Source organism: Siniperca chuatsi, linkage group LG19 (genome assembly GCF_020085105.1).
Source record: "Siniperca chuatsi isolate FFG_IHB_CAS linkage group LG19, ASM2008510v1, whole genome shotgun sequence".
Classification (NCBI taxonomy): Eukaryota; Metazoa; Chordata; class Actinopteri; order Centrarchiformes; family Sinipercidae; genus Siniperca; species Siniperca chuatsi.
The window spans coordinates 17,612,315-17,629,941 of NC_058060.1; the positions used below are offsets into that span (position 1 = coordinate 17,612,315).

A 17,627-nucleotide genomic window follows, 5' to 3' on the forward strand; every position below is an offset into this window, starting at 1 on the left:
TTTAGCTAAATGGAAGTTATCACTATATTGATGATACATATGTATGATTCCAGTGAATATACATTGTTGAACTTATTAATGAAGGATTATCATAGATGTATTGGCTAAACAGGTACACATGTACTTGATTACTATGTAAAGATGGATTCTTACAGAGCATAGCCTTCTATGAGCTGTTGGTGAAACTCACTCACAGGATCACGATTAGCTAGGTTCGCTCCAATACGTTGTTTGCAGTCACGTGATTCCGATGACGCTCGAAATTCAGAATGAGGCAGGAAGTGAAAGGCAGAAGGACGAGATGGAGGAAAGCCTGTACTGTGCTAGTTATTGTTTACTCATTGTGTCAACCCAGTCAACGTGTGTGTGAAATCTGGAATCAATTCATTCTTAAATTATGGCTAACATCTATTATGAGGTCACAATGACCTCTGAGTCAAAAGTGTGCCCTATTCAGTGTCCGACAAACTGTGAAATATGGTCAAAATCTCCCCTTCTGTTCCTGAGTTATGGTGTTGAATAATGGCCAAAAAAGTGATTTTCCTGGACATTATGATGTCACAGTGAAGTTAACCTTTTACCTTTTGGGTAAAAAATGTCATCACTCCATCGTTGTATCCCATTAAACATCCATGTTGAATTTTGTCATAATAACTACATCAATTCTTGAGTTACGGCCAAAAATGTGTTTCCTAAGGTCATAGTGACCTTCGACCACCAAATTCTAATCAGTTCATCTAATTTGAAGAAATTCCCTCAAGGCGTTCCTGAGATAGCTATGCCTCTGCGCCGCCGATAGCTGCGTTGAATAACATGTTGAATTCATTACGCACTGTGACAGTTGTCATAATATTTGCCTCAAAATGTGAACAGTGTGTTATTGCCCCCCCCAAACAAAATCTGCAGAGGTGTGAAAACTTAGATTGCAGCCACTGCTAATAATTTCCTTTAAAAGTGCGATGAGTTGCTCTAGGCATGTTCACTCATCTCTCTACTCCTGCTCATTTGCACAATGAGAGAAACAGTATGAGCAGTGAGATCATGGTGGAAAATACTGTACAAGATCACATCGAGCAATCATTATTTTTCGTAGGAATTACATCCATATTGGACACTTTGGTTTAACGCTTGGTGCCAATGCAGGAAGTAATGTGACCTTTATGTAGCGAGGCCTAATCTTAACCATGTGTTTTAGTAGCTTAACCCTAACCATTACCTTGCCCACAGTTTACTTGCCATACCACGATCTTTCACTAACCTTAACTATACTGTAGTTGCCATGCACAGGTGTTTAAGTAAGCTAGAATTTTAAAAGCTTTGGCATTAGACATAAAAAAGTCATCATTGAACGTAAGTGGCAGTTTTGCAGAATCATCCAATATCGACATCCCTGTCTGGTGATAGGGTTGGTGTTCCAGCCCGACTGAAGAGTTTGGGCAATTTGTGATTTGATCAATCTGTGTTACATCACTGTAAACTGTTGTGTGCCTTTTAACTGTTGAAACTAAGACAATATAACACTTTATTTTAAACTTCTGCTGTTTGGCATTTATAAGCAGTATATGAACAATTAATACATGGTTTATAACACACTATAATGCAGTTGTAAGAGGGTAGGATGCACCTTAATTGTGCTTGATAACACAGTAAAACATCAAAGTCATGATTTGAACGAGTTCAAATTTCAAATCGTAAGAGCCACAATTTAAATAACATTATTGATGTCTCAACAAGAGACATTAATGGCTGATATGACACCTCTAAATGTACTCAGCTATAGCTATTTTTTTGGGTGAGTTGGCCAAACAGCAAAATGAAACTCTTTGATGTTTTCTGTTTAATAAACTGCATGCTGGTGTCTGTACTATTAACACTCTGCCAAAGATGGTGTCTGTGAGAAAAGTATCTTTTGTATCATTTTGGAGAGATACAGTAGCAAGTGGACTGTTGTAATCATGTATACAGTATACTGCTTATAAATGCAAAATAGGGGGGTTAAAATAAAGTGGTACCAAGAAAATCAAGCTCAACTTAACTAGAACCAAAGAAAAATACATTTACGATATACAAACATATACAGCATGTCTCATCTGATAAAGGTAAAGATAGCAGCCAAATACATTTCAGTCCAGCATCTCTCCAGGCCACAGCTGTGCATTATTCTGCACACGTCACTTTGCAATATAGATATCCACCTATGGAGTTCAGTCACTCGAACAACTTTAAAGTCAGTGGGGGGTTCATGCGTTTTTTATGACAAGACGCACAGAAGTTGCATGTAAATACAGCTGTACCATGGGCATAGCTTCGCATTCATGCTTCTCACGCTTCTAATGATGGCTGGAAAATCAGTTCATTAAAACCAACAGAATTGGACATTATTCACTCATTCTCAGTCAGTTATGGACAAATGTTTCTTTACTTCCACGCTGTTTCATGTTTAAGGTGGTGCACAAACAAGAAACACATCTTTCTGACCATATGCAAACCGTAACATCTAAATCCACATGAAGAAGGAGCCAGCAGTTAGTCGTGGCCGTGACTCGCCTTAATTACTGCTTATGCTGAACTACAGGGACACCACAATCTGCATTACAGGTAAAAGGGAGCAAGAATGGTCCACAAGAACACAAACAGATATAGAGAGATGCACAAAGGAAGAGAAAATTGAACATCTGTCTTTTTTTTCCTTTCAAGCCCTGTGCCAAAGAAATCTGGTGCTGCACCTGGACATGAATTATAGAGAGGCACTTGGATGAGGAGCATGGAAGAAAGAGACAAGAGGAAAAGAGGTGAATGAAAATGCGGGGACAGGGTGGATTTCACGTCTCCCCCATCTGGAGACACTCACCGGGTGGCTCTATTGGGTCAACGATCAATTCACTGCCAATAGCTGCCAATAAGGAATAACACTTTGACATAGTGCACTATATGCTTAATCCAAAGTCGGATTAAAATATGCATAATAATAAATAATAGTGGAATAAATATGTTTCAAAATAATGACTTAAAAACAGACAGCTCATTGTGCACCCTTTATTGAAAATGTTAGGAAATGGCCCTCAAATTCTACACTATGTTTTCAGACAGCTGTAATCCTTTAGAAAATATATATATATAATTATTCTCAAAGAGGAACTACAAAAGCAAATAGTGCTTTGAAGATGGAAAGCCCGAAATGTCACCTACTCGCTTTGAAGCTCCCTGGCTCTCTTTGTTACTCTACACTTGTAGCCCACAAACCCACTGTCAGAGCGCACTGCATTCAGGGGCCAATTTAGTACGGATGTACCATTAAGAGAAAAAACACACACATGCAAACACATGCTCATGAGCTCAGACAGTGATATACTGCAGAAACATTAATACACAAACACATACACACACACACCTGGAAAGGCTACATCGTGCAGCAAATGTATGGCCAGCTCTCTTTGTTTTGTACCCTAACAACCCTTTGTGGCTTCAAGCACTTTAAGTGTCATCTGCTACCTCTTTGATACACACATGCAGCTTAGTTAGTCCATTAAAAGCCATATTCAACAAAAAACAACATATATCTCTTCAGTGTATGTCTTTAACCTCAATATAGAGAGTTTTTGCAAGTGTAGATTAGTCACTCTTGATTCAGTTTTGAACATTTTACAGCCGGTTTAGAGAAGACTGAGAGAGGTTTTGATGCAAACAAAATTGAGTCAGACAGACGGTGTGGTGTGGAGCTGAAACAATGATTCAATTAATCAATTAGATGACCAACAGAAAAATAATCGAAACTATTGTGATAATCGACTCATCTTTGGAGACATTTTTAAGCAAAAAGTGTTAAACATTCCCTCGTTCCAGCTTCTCAGTTGTGAGGATTTGCTGCTTTTCTTTGTATTATTTGATAGTAAACTAAGTCTCTTCAGTTCTGGAGTTAAAACAAGCAATTCGCTGACATTACCTTGAGATTTAGGAAATTGTCATGGTCATTTTTCACTAATTTCTGATTTTATAAACTAAGAAATCAACTGATTAACTGAGAAAAGAATTGTCAGATTAATCAATAATGAAAATAATCCCTAGTTGTAGCTCTTTTGTAATGCCATCATAAAGTTTTGATTAACTTAAAGGTGGAAAAAAATGACTATAATACATCTCCAGTGTTCTTAAGAGTTGTTGATCAATACCAATTACCTCCTTAGATGATTTTTCTTTTGGATTTCTGCTCTTGTAAGTCAGCCAATTCATTGCGTCACATACTGGCTGCTGCATTGCAGCAATCAAGGAAATGTTGTGCATTTCCATAGAGTTTAATTAAAGCACCTATAAAACTTAAAGCCACTATGTGCACAATTTTATCAGCTTTCAAATTATTCTGATAGCATATGTTTTTATAGTAGGAAAAGGTGGCACACCATTATATTGTGTTACATTTATTCATTTGGCAGACACTTTTGTCCAAAGCGGCGTACAAATTAGGTACAATCCAAGCCACAGTAGATCAAGGAGAAGTCTTCGAGAACAAGAAATAATGTCCCACCTACCTTAGACATAAGTGCATAGCAAATTACACTTTTTTTGTAGTTGGTAGAAAGTGAAATTGAGGAAAATTGCCTAAAATACGTGAGAAAATTTTGAAAGTCCATATATATAGTCCATATATAGCGGCTTTAATGCCGCTTTAAATGTTACACATAAAGAAAACATATTCTTACCCTTACTCTTAAGTCATTTGGACTATTATTGAGTCCTAAAAATGTGATTATCTTAAGTAAAATTTCTGCTTAAGGGGTGAGACAATTTCATCTGTTTCAAGAAATGTGAGACAAAGAGATCTGCATTGTCATTATGTGCAGTAAAAAGTAATGTGATCTAGTTGCGCGTTACTACTTTGGATGAAGGCATTATTTCCAGACAAACAGGACCATAAAGCCAACAACTAAACCTTTCTATAAACCAAAAACTTTTTCAGTACAGTATAATGGGAAAGGTTTCAAATTTTTATAATACTTTTCTTTTATTGAATTATGACTCATAGCAGGAAATGGGAAGAAGCTCATTTACATAGCTGTTTGTATCTGCTGCCTCATAAAGTAGCACCCATCAAGTGTACAAACCACAGTGCATTCAACAAACACGAAGCACAAGTACCTGCTGTTCTCGACATGAGGGCCATCAGCACACGGTCTCTCACAGCATTCACTGAGGGTACAGGCATGGAAGATGAAGGGATGGGGGGATATCGAGATGCGGGGTGGAGGGGTAGGGATGAAGCGAAAGGGGAATAAGAGAGTAGTGGTGGTGGCAGAACCGAAGAGGAGGTTGGATTTTCTGCTCAACATGGTGCTTAAACCCGCAGAATTGAACAAGTATTCACCATCTCTATGGTCAGACAGCTTGTGTGCCTTCAGCTCCTGTAGTTTATTGAGTAGAGTAGTGACAAAGAATACAAAACACAAAGATCCCAAAGGTGGCTGCAGTAACAAGGCTCTGGAAAGTTTTTGAAAGCAAATCATCTAAATTTTCTTGTCTTTGTGAACAAATATTCATTTATATATATCATTTTACTTTAGCACATTCTACTTAGATGCACAGAGAAAACTCTGATGTGTGACTCTCTCAGAGACAGCTAATCATCATTACGACTTTGTGGCAAAATGTGCTGTTTTGTCAGTTCATAAAACATGAAGCTAGTGAGCCATTGTGTTATGAAGTTCACCACCATGTGTGAGAAAATGCATTGTTGTCAGCCATGCTGCCTGGCTCAGCTGGAAATGAGATCATGGTAAAGTCCTTGGTCAGATAAAAATCGCGTCATCAACACTCAAATCCAGAGAAGATCAATTGTAAAAATTTGGAGTCACAAAATGACGAGTCCCTGCAAACTGAAACTGTTTGTACCAAACAAATACACAAATGACATATTCATTAGTTTTTCATGTTCACTCAGTGTGACTGCAAATCTTTAGAGAAACTCCTGGGTCTTATATTATCTTCAAAATGTGGAATATCAAGTAGAAATAAGCTCTTAATGGAGAAGTCCAATGCATGTATAATATGAATAAAATATTAGAGTATATGTATATTATACAGTATATTGCAATACTGATATCTATTGTGATATAGTTACTTTTCAGGAAAATCAGTTGAAAAACATAAAAAGTTTATAGATTAAGACAGATGGGAATGTCTGTTTACGACAAAAACAGCGAATTAACAATCATAGAAGAAGACTAGCAGCTCTGTGAGGCTGTACTCAGCCACAGCGGTGCTTTAAGCTAAATGCTAACGTCAGCATGCTAACATGCTGATATTTAGCAGGTATAATGTTTACCATGATAACCATTTTAGTTTAGTGTGTAACATACCAACATTCGAGTGTCTGTACAAAATTTTAATGGCAATCCATACAATAGGATATTTCAGTCTGGACCAAAGTGGTTGACAAACCAACAAAAATTCCTAGACCCAACATGATGCTGGCTAAAAATCAGATATTGCCAAATACTGTAGCAATCTCACTCATTGATTTGCAACATTAGGAACTAAGGAAGGCTAATAGGCTAATTACTAATAGCAACTAAAAATATGTCTTCAGCCTGGATTTAAAGAATTCATGGATCCAACATCATTGATTAAACCAAGTGGCCCCAAAGTGCATGACAGGAAAAAGCTCTGCCACAAAATTACATTTCACTTACTATGAGGACAGAAAAATAGTCCTTATCCAGTGATTGTGTGGTCCACATAGGTGTATAGGGACTGATGATGCAGAATTATGATGGCGTCACGTCGTTAAAAACGTACATGTTAAAAGTAAGACTAAAGTAAGAGAATCAAACTCTGCTGCCAAGAACACAGGTGCAAAGATGCCAAGTGTTACTTATGGATTTAGACCAGGAGTTTAGACAAATATATTCATGACCTTGTCAGAAAGTTGGATTTTTATCAAAATACATTGTATGACAGACAATTTGTTGATTCAATTTAAAAATGCTCAGTATTGGCAATTGTGAAGGTACCTTAATACCACAGCATCATGCTTTGTCACACCTCACATTAAAACATATTGCTGTATTCCTTTCTCAATCCATGTCTTTCTCATTTCAATGCTTTTTTTTCACGATGAAACAATGCATATTCAATTTTTGTTTACGAACTCAGGGTCTCTCTGGGTGTCTGAGAAAGGTTGCTCTGTTGTTCCAATTTGCGATGTGTTTCACCCCCTACTCATTAATCTCCCTCCATTCGCTGATAGCTTCGTTTCGTCCACTAGAAATTGCTTTCAATTATTCATGCCTATTTTCCACAAATACCTTGGAGATGGAATTAGCAAACAAACAATGCCAGGCGACACTAATCCTCGTCTACAGCAAAGATCCTTTAATGCACTAGAGATCTGGCCGGCTGTTGACAGGCACCTGTTACTGTCTTCAGCTGCTTCGCAACAGCAATGTTGACACAGTAAATATGTTTACAGGAGCAGTGCAGCCCTGACCCTACACTGAGGTGCAGGGATAATACTGAAGGAAAGGAGGCAGGAATAACTAAGAGCAGGAGAGCATGGAGAAAGAGCAAGAACGGGAAAGAGCACGACTGAAAAGGATAAACAGGATAAAGGGGAGTGTAAGACACAGCCCAATTCATCGGTTGGAACATTCTTGGCTCCTCAACATAATAGCAAACGTTTCCACATGACACCTTTTTCTGTGAGACGAGCACAAAGAATCAGTGGCTGATGAAAGCTCGATCTCTGGGCCAGGGTCATGGATAAAAACTAGATGTTTTAGACTGTTTTCCAGATGCCAGAATGCCCTGTTAGAGCATTTCTAATAGCTGTCTTTGACATTTTGAGATATTTTCTCTTTCTGGAGGCACTAGAAGAGACAAGAGTAAAAATAGAAAAAAAAATAAAAGTAAAAATAAATAAACAAATGGGGATGAAGCATTGTGACCTTGGAATTAAAAAGACATCTGACACCCTGTAGAGACGAAAAGTTTCCACCAAAACAAAGCGAAATATTTAGCGGTTTGCTGTGACTCACACAGCTCTGGTTATCTAGGATCCTGCAGCAAGGAAACACATGCACACACACAAACGCATGCATGTGTGGAGTGAATAAATTGCGGTTTACCTATTGCAACAGACAGCGGAAGTTTCTGAGATCAACAATGCATAAATGCTAAGGAAGACAGAAGAGTGAGATGTGTCATATCGAATAAGCATCATTGTGCATTTATGTTTGTGTGTGTGTGTGTGTGTGTGTGTGCGTGTGTGTGTAAGTGTGAGTGTGTGTGCCCTCTAGCAGAGGGGAAGATGATGCAAGGGAGCCTGGCAGGGTACTACTGAGACTGAAAGAAGATAGTGAGACTGACGGTTTAGACGACTGAAAGCTGGGCTTGTAGCTGGATGACACACACACACTTTCTCACACACACACACACGCAAAGAGCCAGGGGCGATGGAGGAGAAGAGACTGAGGAAGACTTTGATCACCGAACTGAGCACATTCAAGCACTCAACCAGAGAGGGCAGTCAGTGACGAGGAGGAGAGAGAGCACCGGGGGGGGGGTTGTTTTCTGACCTCTACGCTCAGTGATACAGATGTTAAGGCATGAACACACAGACAATCAGGCATCCGAGACAGATGCCGCTGAGCTCTGTTGTACTGAAAAAAACAAAACAAAATACAGGTTTTCTTGACATGTTTCTGGATCGTGCAAACCCATGCTGACAAAATTAATTTCACTTCAGCCGTATAAACACTGTGCTTGGACACGAGCATATTGAAAGCGGTGGCAACATTCAGAAAATTTAATTCACACTTATTTCTTTAGCCTCTGGCAGCTTGCTGACTTCCGCATGGTAAATATTACAATATCAAGCAGAAACCAGACACACACCTGTGTCACATAAGAAGCCCTGCGGCTTATATTACCTTTACAAACAGTGTATGTCCGAAAACAGGCAACTATAGCACTACAGATCCATCCTCCATGCCTGAGATGAAGGTGGATAAACTATTGTGCTGTTTGCGAAGAGAGCAGGTAATTATCGTTGGCATTTTGACAAGTGTTTGCCAGAGTGAAGGTCAACTCTGTCTGCGTGGGAGATCTATGCTAATCTGCTCAGCTGGAAAAGACTACCACTCACCACTCAAATGGTAGCCAGCACCATTATGCAGCCACAGCTACCATGTTTTCACTTTAGAGTTGTCTGCATGGGTGTGTGTGTGTGTGTGTGTGTGAGTGTGTGTGTGTGTGTGTGTGTGTGTGTGTGTGTGTGTGTGTGTGTGTGCGTGCGCGCCTGCAAGCAGATCAGAGAGAGTACCAGGCCTTCCCACGGAAAAGACAGACAGACAGAATCAGGCAGACAGATGGAGACAAGTGGAGTAAGATAGAAAAGAAACCCAGTTATATTTAGGCTGGCTCTCTTATGTTTTTAGAAACAAAACAATAGACCTAGTGTGGGCGGAGTACATCTGCCCACAAAGTATAAAAGTCTCTCCTTTTGGCTTTAAGGCAAACTTCTCAGTAAGTGCGTTTCCATCCATCTGTTTTTATGCACATTTTCAATTTGCGGTTTAAAAACCTGAGTGGAAACACCAGGGGAAAAAAACGATCAAAACGAAATATCGCAAAACAGTTTTAACGCTTGGCTGAGGTGGAAAAGTTGATGTATCAATAAAAACACAATGCAACAAAGCACAATGGAAACAGTCTTAGCGAATAAATCATGACATACATGAAGCGTGTGACTTAAAAGTCCACTGAAGCTTTTGCTCCACTGAAGAGACGAAAAATTGCGGCTGATGAAAATGTCAGATTTGTGTGGAGCGGTGAGGAGACTAACGTTCTTCAAATGAATACATGAAACAAACATAAATGCCACATTTCAATCCTGTTTTCCACATCGTTTTTGTTTGTTTGAGGTTTGACTGCCGCCCTTTTATCATGTCATCTCGTGGCACCATTTTCTTCTGCAATGGTTTAATGGCACCCGACTGGAAAATTAGCGTCACCAAGTGTTGATCTCGATGCACCCAACTCCTAATATTCGTAGTGGATGGAAACACGCATTAATTGGCATTTTCCCAAAACACAGGAATTTTCTCACCAACATTTTCCTTCTTACTCTCCCCTGATCTCCTCTCCGCTGTCACTCACATGTGAGTGTGAGTGTGTGTGTGTGTGTGTCACTGAGGCAGATAGACAGAAGAAGAGGCAGAAACATGGGGGCAGACATTGTTTACGTCCATGTCTCTGCGTGTCTCCCTCGGGTGACAGCCGTGTGTCAGGGTCTCTGCTCTCTAGTCCAGATGGCCCAGCCAGTTGCTCCCAGGGTCCCCAGGCTCCCAGCGCTCATTGACCAGGGCCGGGGTTCTCACGGCCTGGGGGCCTGCGGACTCATTGCTGTGGCCTGGCCTCTGGGGCCTTTGGGGCCTCCGAGGGGCTCCGGGGTCGCCCAGCCGTGACAGGCAAGACAATAGGTGTGTCCTCACCCAGCTCCCTCCCACCACCTACCAGCCTCTCTTAACCCACACATATACACTCGCTCACCATGGTGTTGGGCCTGCTCATCCTTGACCACAGTTGGTAGACAGTGGTCGAGTCACCAGGCATCAATTTTCATATCAAACACTCACATAACCTGCTGACCAACTAAATAACATTATATAACAACCAAAACATTAATTAGAAAGCTAAAAAATGAAGGGTAATTATCACACAAATGTGTTGCAAATCTGGGAGATGAGCGATCAACATCTATACCATCAATTAAACAAATAATGACAGGACATAATTATAGACACTTCATGAAGCAAAAACACCCTTCCTACACATGAATCCACCTACACACTGTAATGTGTACAAACATGCAAGTGGAAACATCAAATCCATCATCAGCTACAAAATGTTGCTTTACAGTGAGCAAAAGCAACTCTGGCAGATCCAGTTTCCCACAACTGAAGGTGATTTACATGTTTAGAAATCACATCGAGATTGAGAGGAAGCAAGAAGGCAAAAAAAGTTGAGTTCTAAACAACACATTTCAACATTGGTTTTAACAGCTTGGTTGCCACTTCATCAAATATTGAATAAATCATTTTCTTGGCACAGCATGAACACAGCTGCAAAAAAAAGAAGAAAAAAATCACACACACAAACATGCACACATCCGCACACACAAACACGGACACACAGAATGCCTTGTAGTTTTGATAAAGCAGCAGCTTTCTCTTTTGTTTTGCAGCCGAGCAGGGATTAGGCAGTGCGGGTCTTTGTCCTGCGGTTTTCCAGTTGAGCAGAACACAAGAGCCTCTACCTCCACTAATACAGTCAGACCTCCCAGCAGGCCTTTCACCACACAGCCGCTAAGAACCTGCTGCCCAAAAGATGCTTTTCAATGAGTTATCAAATCTCCTCTATACTGTCCATGCCTTTCAACCGAGTCTCTTTGTCTATTCTTTGTCTATTGAACACATAAAATAGAACTGATGGGCAGATAGATGGACAGCAGAATGTAGCAGAGCCATATTAACCTCCTTCAGACGCTCCACAATACATTCAAGATAACACCAGTAAAGGTTTAATATACTGTTGCATCTGAATGGACATGTACAGTATGTATATACAAGTATAACATATAAAAACTAATCACAGCCATTCACATTAAATGTACAATATTCCAAGTAGTTTTCCAACAGGAAAATTCATCAACTACAATTGTGATAATCGATTTTATGTCATTTAAGCAAAAATCAAGAACATTTGTTACTTCCAGCTTCTTAAATGTTAGGATTTATTTATTTTCTCTTACAAATTGATTTTCCTATACAAAATATATCACCGTAAAATATCTAAAAAAAATTAAGGTTTTGGATTTTTTTTGGGACTAAAGAATTGAAGACATCACCTTGGGTGATGGGAAAATGTTGATTTGACTTTTTTCTGATATTTTACAGACTAAATGATTAATTAAAAAAAAAGCAGAATAACTGATAATGGAAATAAACCCAGCAATAATATATACAAATCTATAAAGCAGCATTTGAGTATAAATACAGCATGGGTGTGCATTCTTATTCCGATGATAAATGAGTGATCATACCTGTTTTAAGCTGTGTGTTGCTCTGTTTGTTCTTCTATTTGTTAACTATGGACTTGCTGCTCGGGTGTGTGATTGCCAGCCTCTTACAAACATCAGAGCTCTATGGTGGATCATAGTGTTCCAAATCTATGGGTTCACAATCTTTGTTGCCCCCATTCGTACCTGCAGCCAGCGATCCCGCAGACACTGAAGGAAGTGAGGGACAAGGGCCAGAGTCCAGGTGAAGCTGAGATTACTTGTTTGCTTTAACTTATTATGAAGTAAATACTGATTCCACGGTGTATTGACTATAGAATAATGACACTATCCGCGTTTAGTCTGGTTCCCTATAAGCCTCGCTTTCACTATGCTATTCTGTCTGCCACCGGGCACGATTTTCCTCGGAAAAATTAAGGCTCGATTTATGGCACAAACCTCTTTCTATTGTCTTATTGCTATATGATAAATCTGGAATATTACACAGGCACATCTGATGACACTACTTATATCAGAGTACGTTTTAGTTGCATTGAGTATACTACCTGAATAAACTGGTCTTTTGATACCTAATGGGCTTCTTTTCCCTTTAGCTACGGTAGCTAACCCAGTTCGCTTTTCTCAACACATACTAAAGAATTTCTATCTGCTTTCATGTCTCCATTTTAGACTAAATGAATAAACAAACTCACGCTTTTTCACCTGATGTTGTCTTCTAACGTTACTCCCCCCTCCACCCTGATGCCAACCCTTGCAGTAATTACTTGAACGTTACTCAAACTATATTATTACTATGCAATGCATATCATTACAACAACTTTTGCCTGTTCCCAAATTCAATATAAAATTGTGACAATTTCAGTTTACCTTTTTCAATGAACATGCTTCTTTCTTCTCTCTTATTTCCAAAATGTTGTTGATCATTTCTTCATGGAGCTAGGCTCTGAGGAAAATGGAAAGCGTCAGTGGTGTCTTTGCGACAGCGTCGCAAACAATAATACCACTTGGGGTGGAGGTTGGGGAATTGAAAAGTTGTCTGTTTCCACTTTAATAACATGGTTAAGGATGCCAGAGCAACCTACTTTTCAAAACCTTGTATCTAATAGTCGACATAGTTCCCAAAATCTTGTTTGACACCATCAGTAACACTGTCACTCAACTGGTGTTCCAATTTTTTCAGCTGATCCAATCTCACTACAAGAGCTCACCAATCTGGTTAGTAATATGTTAACCTCCTCTAGTCCCCTTGACATTGTAACCACAATCAATAACTATTTGATATCTAGCTGTTATTAAACCACTTCTCAGAAAAACAAATCTTGACCCTTCTGTGCACCAGAACTACAGGCTTATTTCCAAGTTACCTTCTATAGCTAAGGTCTTAGAAAAACTGGTTGCTAAGCAGTTTACAGCTGTCTTAGATGAGCACAACATTATTGACAAGTTTCAGTCTGGCTTCCGTCGGTTGCACTCAACCAAAACATCTCTTCTGAGAGTCTCAAATGATCTCTTGATGAACAGTGATGCAGGAGAATGTTCTGTGTTGGTACTATTGGATCACAATGCTGCTTTTGATACTGTGGACCACTGTATCTTGGTTGAGAGGCTCAGGAAGTGAGTGGGTATCTCTGGATAAACCTTGGAGTGGTCCTCCTCTTGCCTTTCAGTTACAGTTCATAACTATGCCTCATCAAATGAAACGCTGTCTTGTGGTTTTCCCCAAGGTTTTGTCCAGGGTCCAATTCTGTTTGAATTTTACATGCTTCCTCTCTGGCAGATAATAAGTTATTTTAAAGATATCTCCTACCATTGCTATGTAGAAGATATTCAATTGTGAAGCACTTTGTGATGTCTGTTTTTGAAAGGTGCTATATTAATAAATGGTTATTAATCAACTATAAATAAGAATATTATTGCTCAATTTTCTGAAGCATTCTACTACTTCTACTTTTTGGTTTTCTCGTTTAACTGACTGCTATAAAGCATGCTGTGCAGGCTCTCAGCAGCAGGTTGAGCACAGAATACAGCAGGGGTTTTGATGAGTTCATTAAGAGGCCACGCCATTTATGCACAGTCACACATAAGGCAATGGTCAACCAGGATTACCCAGGTGGCCACTGCATGTGGGTGTCAGTTTTATTTTCAGATTCCACTTAAACCACGCTGTTGCGCCACAACCTGGTAACCACTTTGAAACCACTATGCCATTGCCATATTGTATTGAACTCAATGTCATGCATGCATATTTGGAGTTGGAATATAGCTAGAAAAGGATTTGAAACACTAAAAGGAGAGTTTCTGCATTCACTTCACATTGTTTCTAATATCATGGGGGGAGTGGGAATTCCACTCCACTTCACACTCTGGTGGAAATAGAGGGGGGGCAACACGGTAGGAGGAGAGCTCAGGAGATAAAGCTCTAGCAGGATTTGATCTAAGGTCAGTGGGGGCACACATAAGAAAGCTCCAAAGAAAAAGGATTTAACCACTCTGCTATCTCCAAGTGCCATTTTTACATTTTTAATACATGTCAGAGCTGCAACCCACGGCCAGTCGGGATTGAACGACAACTTTGATGCATCCGAACCATAAGTTGTTTGATAAGCTCCTTCCGTCGCCTTTTACGAATCACTATTCGAGTGGGCTGTATTCATAATTCATCAACATGGCTCAGGCTGATGATCATGTTGACTTAACATTTGGTCTGACATTTTAGCCCTGCTCATGCCTGTCATTAGCTCTCACCACACGCCACCTCATCAAAGTCAGTCAGAGAGGAGGGAAAAAAAGAGAGATGAAGAAGTAGGAAAGGGATGTAAAAAGGAAGCAAAAAAACACAGGATGTTATGATACAGTATAATTAGTACACCTCATGCAGAAGAGGTAATATATTTTTCATTTGATCATTTTGTTAAACAAACATTGCAAAAGTGGGTTGACAGTGTGAGGGTAGGTCTGCACAATTAATCGAAATATAATCGAAATCGCAATATGGTCAAGTGCCATATCCGAATCGCAGAAGCTGCAATTTTTTGATAAAGGTAAAATGTGTGACAAAACAGCTGTATAATGAAGTATTGTAGTGCTGCAGAGATGCCCTGACCTACAAATCTTGTTCTCCAGATGTAAGAAAACATGTTTGTTTGGTACAGACCCCAACAAATGTCACATCATCATGATTTTAATAGTTTTTCAGTGAAAATGAAAATTGTGATGTAAAAATGATCATTCCCACTAATCGTGAATCATATTGCAATCGTAATATTTGGTAAAATAATCGCAATATGATTTTTTACCATATTGTGCAGCCTTAGGTGAGGGATACACACAGATACACACTAGTAATCCAAACACACACATGTGCAAAGCTCAACCCCCGGCTGAACCTTTCTTGCAGTAAATCTGTATCATCAGCCATCATCCAGTACATCCCTAATAGGAAACGAGTTGGTGCCAAAAAATGTTGCTGCGCAGAAAAACTGGAGCAGCAACACATTTCAGCCAATAACAACACCACCATGTTGATTCCAGTGGGGTGATATTGGATGATATTGACTGTTGGGAGTATTGCTGTGCTTCTCAAAGTCATTTCCGACCAAAGCAAGGACATCGACACACATCTGACACACATCCAACACACACACACCGGCAACAGCGTCGGGCAGATCGGAGTGCAGACAATGAACAGGGGAGCGGAGGCAGTGCATACTGACAACCCTCCTTTCTGTGGGTGACAGCTCTCCATCAGTCTACATCAAACAAGTGCATACATGCAGGCACACACACACACACACACACACACACACACACACACACACACACACACACACAAACACACACACACAAACACAGGAGTATATACTCTAACTGATTGGCTGGTGCAAACCTGTTTCAACCTGTCAGCCTGTTGCACATAATAGAAGACCAAATAAGGTGTCCTGTACACTGTATATGAGTGTGTATGTGTGTGTGTTTGTGTGTGTATGTGTGTGGACAGGAGAAGTGTGCACACTAGACTCATCATCTCAGTAACTGATGGTCATCTGTCATTGCACACTGTTGATAATCTTCTTTGGGACAGGGGTTTGTCTGAACAAGATGAACACCAGCCTATCTACTGTATCTGGAGAGACTAATCTGTGTTCTCATTTACAGAAGCGCAGACGGTGACAGAGTGGTCTGGCTAGTGAAAATGAGATGAATCGCAATGAAGGCTGTCAACAGGCTCATCGTGTGATAGGTGATATAAGAAAAAATATAGACTGCTCTTACCTGCAACTTGAACCAGATCTGCAGTGGTCACGTTCTTGGGGTTGGGGCCAATTCTGAAAGTCAATGCTGGACCCAAGACACTGCAGAAAAACAGCAAAGAAAGAACAAAATGAGCAGTTGTATTTAAAGTAATTGTTTGACATTGTGGGAAATATGCTTATTTGCTTTGTTGCCAAGAGATAGCTGAGAAGATCGATGACACTCTCATATCTGTCAGTTAAGCACAAATCTGGAGACAAAAGTTCAGTTTTTGTGCAGATTAAACAAGGTGTAACCTGTTAATTAGTGACCTTTGGAGGTGCTATTAGGTGGATTTTGTTACCTTTGGACAAAAACAGGCTAGCTGTATCTCCCTGTTTCCAGTCTTTGTGCTTATCTAAGCTAACCAGCTGCTGGCTGTAGCTTCATATTCACTGGACAGCTATGAGACTTGGTATCAATCTTTTCATCAAGCTCTCAGAAACAAGGAAAAAAGAGCATTTCCCAAAAATGTTGAATGCTTTAAGGTGTAACTATGTCAGCATCAACATTGACAAAATGCACAAATAAAAGGTGTGAATGATGCGAAGAGACGCTGTAGTCTCTAGTAGTAGTACTAGATCCCGTATTTCTGAAAGAGATGTGAATCATCATGAATTAACCTTTCCTTTTCAGTTTGAATTTGGCCAAAAGTACAGTCATCGGCTGAGCACCTTGTTTTCTTTTCACCTACAGTAACCTCCCTCTAGTCACTGTGCTTATATTCTCCTTTGTCTGGTCAGGAGTCAGCAACAGACTTCTCTCACTGGAGCAGAATAAATGTTTAAGGTCCCTGAGGTCAGCCATGAAATAAAATCTAACCACCCCACCAGACTCTGTAATAACTCCCAGCAGTAGTCAGGATAAACAGCGTATTTAGCTGTGTATTTTGAAGCAATGTGTAAAGAAAAAATACTACTCATGTCTACTGGAACCTCCTAAAATCCCAAATGAAAACTAATTTTGTAAGAAGCTCAAAAGAGAGCATTTTTGACAGCCAAAATAACAAATAAACAGCAACTTCATAGTCCTAAGGAGGGCTGTCTTTCAAAACAGGTTTCAACAAAGCAACAATAGGCATGTCATCCCCCACAAATGATGAAGACCCTGTCGGGGCCAATCAGTAACAAATATGGTACATTGTTTTGAGCTGTAATTGTAGTTCCCCAATGGGCCAATCGGGGTAATTCTGAATGCTGTAATGTAGCAGTGAGATCATTTTCCTCAAGTTTTGTCAAAATTAAACCAGTGATGACTGCGATACTGA

General features: G+C 39.8%; 1 protein-coding gene across 1 annotated transcript in view; it reads right to left on the reverse strand.

Moving 5' to 3' along the window:
- Positions 1-17,627, reverse strand: part of ptprn2 (protein tyrosine phosphatase receptor type N2) — a 127,933-nt gene that overhangs the window by 66,732 nt on the left and 43,574 nt on the right. The window contains exon 10 of the mRNA XM_044176772.1: positions 16,343-16,422. Within this exon, the coding sequence (XP_044032707.1) occupies positions 16,343-16,422 (80 nt within the window). The remainder of the gene's footprint in view (positions 1-16,342; positions 16,423-17,627) is intronic.